This window comes from Antrostomus carolinensis, unplaced genomic scaffold (assembly GCF_000700745.2).
Source record: "Antrostomus carolinensis isolate BGI_N321 unplaced genomic scaffold, ASM70074v2 scaffold1801, whole genome shotgun sequence".
NCBI classification, from domain to species: domain Eukaryota; kingdom Metazoa; phylum Chordata; class Aves; order Caprimulgiformes; family Caprimulgidae; genus Antrostomus; species Antrostomus carolinensis.
This window is the reverse complement of record NW_010296137.1, coordinates 108,244-117,249: the sequence shown is the minus strand read 5'-3', so window position 1 is coordinate 117,249 and position 9,006 is coordinate 108,244. Positions and strand designations below refer to the sequence as shown.

At 39.0% G+C, this 9,006-nt stretch overlaps 1 protein-coding gene across 1 annotated transcript in view; it reads right to left on the bottom strand.

Moving 5' to 3' along the window:
* LOC104532856 (kalirin-like) overlaps positions 1–9,006 on the bottom strand; it is a gene marked incomplete at its 3' end in the record, with an annotated part of 249,515 nt that overhangs the window by 180,746 nt on the left and 59,763 nt on the right. Inside the window, 1 exon segment of the mRNA XM_029087516.1 lies at positions 1,791–1,913. Coding sequence (XP_028943349.1) covers positions 1,791–1,913 — 123 coding nt within the window.

The window sequence follows — 9,006 nt, the reverse complement described above, 5'->3', positions numbered from 1 at the left end:
CTCTTTCCTCTCAGCCAAAAAGGTCTCTCTCCAGGGCAGCTCTGTTAGACAGGAGTTTGGCAGCACTGAGGTGGTGAGATGGCAGAGCTGTGAGCCACAGCACAGCCACTGAGAAGTCCCTGCCCCCAGAGGTTCCCCAAGATCTTTGCAAATGTCTCACTTCCTTGCATTCCTCATTCCCAAAAGTTCACTTGGGGACAGAAGGAAGAAGAATGGAGGAAAATAATTTTTCTTCCATTAGGTGGCACCCTCCCTGTCACTCGTTAATTTTCTATCAACAATTATCTCTTTCCAAGTTCAGCTCCCAGTTATTTTAAGAAAATAATACCAGACAGTACCACAAGAAGGATAAAGGGAGGTCCTCCAGTTTGACTTTTCTAATGGTATTCTCTGAAGAATTATGACCGACTTTGCATCTTTCATAATCCAAATGACTTAATGCACCAACCTCCAGGACCCACTTACTTGTTAGGATTCTGTGAGCAGCAGTGTTATACAGAGGTCATGCTATCCTGTATTTTTCTACATGGCACTGTGATGGCAAGCTTAACAATCAGGTGCCTAGAGCCTGTTTTTCAGTACTCCTTTCAATTATAAACACAATAAATACATTAATAGACATTATAAACATTTCTCATCTTCCATTGTTAAAGGAATGTCCTATGAGGCACAGTGCTTTAGTAAGGAATAGCTAGGTAGGTGGAAATGGCGGGTGGAATTTAGGTCTGAGAAGTTAATTACCTGATCTGGAATTTGGCCAGAATAGCAGGGTTAACACCTGTAATCTCATGAAAGCAGCACGTGGTCTTTAACCACCTCAGGTAGCCAGGACTTCTTTTCCACATTTCAGACAGCTGCTCCCAAGTATCCTGCCCTTTGGTGGCACAATAGGGTGTGGCTCTCTAGTTGGTGACTTACACCACCAACTTAAATGTCAACCACCACCTTTGAGGTCTCAGCCTCAGCGCAGCTGTAGTCTGACCAGCACAGAATGAAGAGGTACACCTCTAGGACTTGGTTTACTCAGGGTAAGCTTTTGTGTAGTGGACAGAGACCATTCAGAGAGGGCTCATCTCTGCCTCGTGCAACTACAGCAGGAGGTACGCACGCATTTTTCTAACCCAGTGCAAAAATCAATGCATTCTGTCCTCATTTCTGTGCTGAAAGCAAAGCAGTTTCCAGAACAAATATCTTATGCCTGGAAAGAGCAAGAAAGTGAGAAAAACACTTATAAATGTATACTTATAAATGTATAATGATGTTGTGGGGTTTGTTTGTTTTCAATTTTTGTTTTTTTTTAATAAAAACTAAGGTAAATTGAGCTGCATTCAAAAAGACTGACCAAATAACTACTGAAAAAGCCAAAAATCCCACTGTGGACACAACTGACAGCTTGATTAGTGTATCTTTTTCAAGGTTTTCAAAAATACCTTAGCAGGGTATGGGAGGAGAAGCATAAATTATTAAGGTGCCACCTACAGCTCTCATTAATTCCCAGTCAAAGAAATGTCAAAAACTTAAAAAAATATTGTATTTGCTCTCCAAAATATAAACAAACTCCACAGGGCTGCGCTGCTCTTAAATCAAGGAAATAATAATATGTCAGCATCTGGGTAGACAGAGCAACTCGGCTTTCCAGAAAGAGTGCTGCTGCCACAGCCCATCCTGACCTTCCTTACTTCACCCCTCCCAGGTCCACAGTGCTCTCTGAACCGGAGGTGCCCTCATGTGCCAGCCCTTTCCTCACTCACATGCACAGACCCGTGGTTCACAGTGTGTCCTCAACTCACCATGGAATTCATGGCAAAGTGATTGTGCTGCGTCTGTAGGTCAAGGGCATGTTGGTAGCTCACGCCGATCTCCGTGTGACTCTGCAGGAACAATTCTTTGTTGTGACTGATCCAGTCAAACATCTAGAAGTGTTCACACAGGACAGAGGAAAAAAGAAAGAAAAAGTGTTAGGGATGAAAACAATAAGAGACAGTGCAAAATACAAAAATCCACAGTTCTGAGACAGATGTATATGCAACACAAACAAAAAATCCTCATCTATGTTCCTCATCAAAACAAGCTGGTGTCAAGCAATGGAAGCATTTAAGTTATCACCATATTTCATTATTAACATAATGATAGGCCAGAAAACATAATTCATAAAGCACGTTCCTCAGGAACCTGATCCCATAGTCTTTTCCCATAAGTAATGGAATTTCATATATAGAAAGATGGCAGCAGAGGGACCTAAAATCAGGGGTTGCTTCACTGACCAAAGATCTAGCAGTTCATAAAGTACCCTGAAACCAGAAATGGACCAAAAATTCCATAAATATTATTGATGGGTTTTTCTTGCTCCCCTTTTCTTTTTTGTCTACACATAAAGTTTCCAAATGTTACATCCAAATAGCCAGTTGACTTCCTACACTTATATTTCCTAGATCTTTCCAATTCTAAAGCCAGGATCCAGTCTATCTTCCACTTATTATTTTTGGGATGAAGAGAGAAAAAGAAAAAGAAATATTTTATTAATATCTATAAGAGTACATATTTCAACTTCTCCCACTTCCAAATGTACTTCCAAGCAAAATGAATAGTCCAGTACTTCAGAGACAGATAGAAATATATTGAATAAAGCTGATGAAACTCATTCCTTATTTTGTAGCATGTTAATATGACAATCTGCGGTACGTTCATTCATTATCAGCCGTCACAAGTCAGCTAGGAGATTGTGTGTTTACATTTTGGCTTGTTCTTTGTTGTGATAGAGACTAAATGTATTCCAAGTGAGAACCTTTCATTCTTTACTCCTGTCTACAGCTCTGCAGGCATTAGAATCTCAGATTTCTTCTTTTCTGCAAACATTTTTGTTACAGTATCCCTTCAAAACATGTTCCCTCAGCTCCATTCCAGTAAGCTGGGGAACTGTCCATTAATGAGGACTCTTTCATAATGAAAAACCCCAAGTTATTAATTCATTATAAGAAAAGAAAAACTGTAGAGGCAGCAGAGGTCAGGTCAATACAGTCCTTGGTGGCAAAGAAAGTGGTTTAGGGTGAAAAGGCAAGTGATACAGCTTCTAAGCAACCACCTTACAGTCAAAGGACCGGTCTAGATCTTTGTTAGAACACCTACATGTCCTCCAGTCAAGAGCTGGTTTGTTCTTTAGCACTGAATAACAATTTTTGACTTGTGACAGCTGAAGAACACTCAGAGCCCACTGCTCAGGCACTGTATGTTGCTGTAGTTTCTTGGGGTCAGTTATCTGTTCCCTGGAGTGACGGTACTCCTAAAAGCAGAGGAAAGGCCATGTATGGGTCACCTAAGATTCCTACAATAAACCCAGCATTTTGTGCTGAGTGCACTGCTTTATGCGGGGGATTTGCAAAAATAATATTGAATATCCCTTTCTTCAAAATGCAAATAAACACTGCAAGTGCTCCAGTGCCACCAGACACACTACACTGACCTGGTCCCCAAAAATCTGCCACGTATACCTGACTTCTTAATCTTTTTATTTATGAAAATACAACTACAGAGTCTATACTAGCTTATATTTTGTGTTGATGAATAGTCTTAAAGGCCAAATTTGGTTCAAGTTACAATGACCCAAGTTCGAAGTGATATTGACACAGTTACTTTCTCATTTGTACCTATAAAGCTGATCAAAATCAGGCCTATCACCATTTTTTTTGAAAGTATAAATAACAAGATTTCTGCAAGGATGAGGCCAGGGGTTTCAAACATTGCTGCCAATTAAGGAGGATGAAACAACCAACTATAACCTGAAGAGACACCTAAAGCTTTCTCATTGGATTCCTTTTTCTCACTTTATTAAAAATTTAATAGGCAACATAAGCACAAAATAATTTGCCACACTTGTGGGCTTAAAGAAAAAAAAAAGCCAATAAAGAGATAAAAATTCTGTAACAGCAAAGTTCATGTCCTAACAACAAGCTTTTACATTTCTGCTGAGAAACCAACAGAGATTCCTGGTAAGCAGATATATGTTTGATGTGAACATTTTTTTTAATGTTTTACACAATCTAAAGACATTCAGGGAGAAGAAAACTGGCAGCAATCCACTAAAAATAAACAGTAAATCTAATCTTTTCTGCTAAGCAAAGCAGAATCAGGATCTTTTTAAGACAAGTAATTTAAACTAGTAATCTATTATTCCGTGGATAGGGAGCATTTCCTCCATCTAATCTATACACATATTATTGGATGAGAATCTAGGTTAAGTTAAACCATGCTTCTGCCTTTTAAAATACAATAATAAACTATCAATTTTAAAAAGAGTAAATTTAAATGATTAATCTTTTCGTCTTGCTTAATCAACTGAAATACACAATAGCAGTTGAAAGGATGACCTTCAGGAATTTTGAGCAACACTGAGCAATAGACCTCAATGATGAGATCCATACCACCTTCCGAAACAATATGTTTTTTAAATTTCTATTGATGGACAACAGCAGTTTTGGAAAGAGATTCAATTTCAGTTTAGACATGGAATCTTTCCATTATGTTCTTCATTAAAAAATTACTTTGGTTTCAGCTGGCCTATGCCTTTAGCAAATTACCCCTCATCAATATGGTCTGGGTCTCTTCCCAACTCTCTCAAGTCTCACATGAAAGCCTAGAGAATGAAGAGTTTTGAGTTCCATATGGTTTGGAGCAGGGAGAAAATAAGCAAGATGCCCAGGAATGAGTGCAGAGAGAAAAAGATGCAGATTCACTACAGTCTAAAGTAGGGTTCATGATGCACTTTGCTCTGTAAAAGCTTTCATTGCTCTTGGTTCATTATGAATAATATGCAGTATTTACAATCACTCTTGCATACCCAGAAGTAGTCTTGGGTTTTCTCTATTGCACAGGTCTGATACCATGGAAAACTTTATACTTTCACCCTCCTCATCAAGGATGCATGGAAATGATAAGTATCTCACAGTCCCACAGATCACAAGATATGCTTAACAAACATGGGATATAAAATTAATAAATGAATAGATTTAAATGGTGTCTTATTTGCTTTTGAGATCTAATAGATCGCATTTTCAAATTTTCTCTTCAACCCCTAAGTCTACAAATGGATTTAAACAATTGTCTCATAATAATAGGACTGGAAGTTTAGGCTCTGAAAATACCAGATGTTGGGTGACTCGTGATGATGCTGTGAGAGTTTGCAGTGTGTGGCCAGGAGGTTTCAATATGAAGGTCTGTCAACATCAGCTGGCCTGGCCCATATTACTAGCAATATTTCCTGAAAGCTTTCAAGTTAAACTTGTTTCCCACACGAGAAACACTGATGCTTCCTGTGTTCCTGAAGTGAGTGTGCTGCCTAGCTTGCTTAATTAAAGCACACTGTTAAGGATATGAGCATGGCAATGACTCAACAATTGGTATTTAACTCAACCCTGTGAGGACCTCCCTGGTTTTAAGGGGCTAACTTGGGCTCCTGCAAAAATGTTCAACATCGTTTGATAAGTTAGCTTTCCTGTTAAAGGAATGAGTTTTTAATACAGTACATACCAGAGTCTGGAAAATGTGCCCTGTGAGATCAGCTTAAACCAGATACAGTGTCTCAGCTAACGGAGATTTTTGGTGCCATAGTAACATCGCTACACAGAAGTGTATCAATGGATCTCATCCCATTCCTGAAAAAGACTGTCCTAACAAATGTAGCCTGGTGATCATCATTAAATTAATGGACCTTTAATTATTCCTTTGACTTACTACTTAGTTGGAATTGTGCTGACTGCCAGTGAGTTAATTCTTCTCTTAAGTCTGCTAATCATTCTTGCAGTCATGAATTCAGACTAAACAGGAGCCCAGAAGGACTAAGATTGGACATTGTATCACTTCTAAGATGTGAACCAACTGTCCTCAATGTTTCCCAGACTGGCTTGACTGTGCTGCAGATAATCTGGAGACCAATTAAGTACTTAAGAGTTTTCCAGTGACTGAGTAGTTGGGGGGAGGGGTTAAGCATATGTAAAACAGAAGATAAACTGTCAATGTGATTATGTCTTGTAGACCCTGTTTCTAATAATACATAAAGGAAAGTAAATGCATATGTTCAAGAATGTTAAGTGCTACATTTAATTAAGAAAATTAGTCTCTTATGAGAGAGTTAGAACTAAGAATGATCCAAAGGGTCTCTGCTCAGCGCTTTGCTAAAGCATCTATCTCAACTGTCACTAATGATCATACATGCGCCAGTAATTAGTACACGTGGTCTTGAGGCCACTTCACTTGAGAGTTAGGGTAACAGATCATATCTCCAATGTCAGTCATGCTGGCAACAATGAATTCTTAACCTCATGTTTTGTCATCATAGTTGATGAGTTACTGTAAAATGCAGGTTAACTGTTAAACCGAACAGCAGGTCTCAAGCTGGTCATAAGTAAAGTCCTAACGAGGAAGAATGTGACTCCATACTTTCCCTGGGTTTGTACCATCTGGCAGACAAGCACAGGGTGAGAGCAGATGTTAGAGAATAGGGAAGATATGGAACAGCATGTATGCAAACTGTGTGCAGTCCAGCCCTACCTCGGAAAAAATGAGATTTATAACATCATTTCAAATAATAATCTCTGTTCTCTGGCTTCTGTCAGAGCTCATTGAGGAGCATTAGCACTGGATTCTGAAACAGTGGTGCAGAACACCACAGGATGATGTTCCCACCACAGGGCTGGCAGCACACCCTATGCCAAGTGGTATTGATGGGGGGATTACAGCCCTCATGGTTTTGGCAGCCAGTGAACTGAATATATTTATTGATGAAATTATTTATACATGCTAAAAGTAATAAATTCCAAATCCATCCAACACTATAGTAGGGGTGAAATTAATTACGAACCTGTTTGTAACAAATCATCTCCTCTGTAAGTTATGAGCCATAAATATCAATCTCGTATGGGTAAGTAAGGACTGAATGATAACCACTATAACCACACCATCTTGAAGAACAATATAGGATATGTATCAAGAAAAAAGTCCCAAAGGGACATTCAGGTCACATCCAATCACTGCTTTTGGCAGCTAACCACAGTATAAAATTTCCTTTCATAAAGGGATGAAGCTCCACCTGAAAACTAGTTAAATGCTACAGCTCAGCTCCTCCTCTGAGAAACAGTTCCACAAAACTTCTGCTCCTGTTACTGAACACTTCATATACTCTCTGACCTAAATCAGACCCATAGGCAGTTTATAGACATTTGCTCTTAGGTTAACACTGTCCTTTAAGTTAAAAAAATTATCCTCCCAGGTGTTTAACCTTTTTCAGCATGTTCATTGTCTCTCCTGCTGTTTGTTTTACTAGAGCCCAGCTCTTTTATTTCTTCATAAGACAGAAGAAAGCCTCTCTCTGCACTAGTTCTACTTCATGGTTATCTTTCTATCCAAGCTAAAGTCCTAATAGGACTTTGTGGAATGTTGATTTTTTGCTGGAAATATTCCAGCTGTCTTCATCTAGGATCACCTGTGAACCTTCTACCATCAACTTTAGAAAAGAAAATACAAAAACAGAAGAGCAATAGCTACTGAATCAACATCAGTACCTCCTGCATTACCTCACTATCTTTTCTCTTGGTAGCCTCCTGCATAAATATTGACAACCTCTGAAAAGCAGAACTCTGGTTATGTTACAAATAAGAAGAGCAAATTCAAGAGCACTTAGAAAAAACATGAAGCAGAGTTTTGTAATAAACTCCAGTCAGTCTCACGTAATGAATGCATCAGGCATAAATGTATTCTCCCACTATGCTGCCCTACACAGCTAACAAAGAGAAAAAAAAAAAAAAGTTAATCTAAAAGAATGTCCTGCCTGTAGTTGAGTAGAGGGCAAATAGCTAATTATATGCCAGATGAAATCCCTGTTAGACCAGTGCTTTTCAATCTCTTCCAATTTGTGGACTCCATAAAATTTTTCAAGGCAAGGAAATTAAAGTCTATGGACAACAAATCTGTTTTATCAAATATCTTTACCAACTACTAAGGAACTTAATAATCCATGATCCACAGGTTGGAAAACACTGGAGATATAAACATACATTGCTTATTAAAGAGAGGTATTTAATCCATTTTGGATTTTCAAAACTATACAGCCAGTGTTAAATTGACTAATCTACAACAGAAAGTGGAAAGTTTCACTCTGAGGACATCTGTGGCTAAGCAAGTTCATTTTTGTATGCTTCCACTATATAAACAAAATAATAATACTTAGTAACTGCCAAATTCACTCTCAAGGTTTACTAAGTTTTCAACTACAAGGTCTAGTCCTATCTCATTAACTGAGTTGAAGTATTCACAACAATTCAATTACAGATAAATCAAGTCATATTCCTTACAACTCTTGCAATTGAATTTAGCTAGTATTTGAACAAAAGGAATATTATGCAATAGATTTGTGGTACATGCACAGCCTATATTAATATGCAAAGGCCTCATTCTGGAAAGATTTGCATGTGAGCTACCTTTATAAAAGACAGTCAATCAAGAAATCCCCCCTAGTGCCTCCAGACAAGAATCATAACTACAGTTTAACTGGGACCAGCCATACCTAGGTACACCTGGAAAAGGCCCACAGAAAAGCAACATGTCCACAAAGGAGCAAATGAGAAGAGCCAACAGTCTAAAGAATCAGGATGTTTACCTGGAATACAGAAAAGTCCCTCCACTCAAGCCTCTCGGCTAAATTCAGCATAACAGAGAGCTGATGCTGGCTGTCCAGGCTAGCTGCTCCCTAAGGAACTCTGAGGAGCCAGAACGAAAACCGAGCAGGCAAGGCAGGGACCTCATCAGTCAGAGCCTGTCCCACAGTCCCTGAGCATGGAGAGGAGCCAGGTTTAATCAAGAGATCATCAGGCAAGTTTTGGTGACAAGTCCAAGCTAAAGCTAGGAAGTCAATCACTAGGTAAGGATCAGCTGCAGTGAGGGTAACCAGGCTCTGACACAGCCCCATGATCACAGCACAGGTCCACAGGAACAAAATAGATCCGAGGTCATGCCACA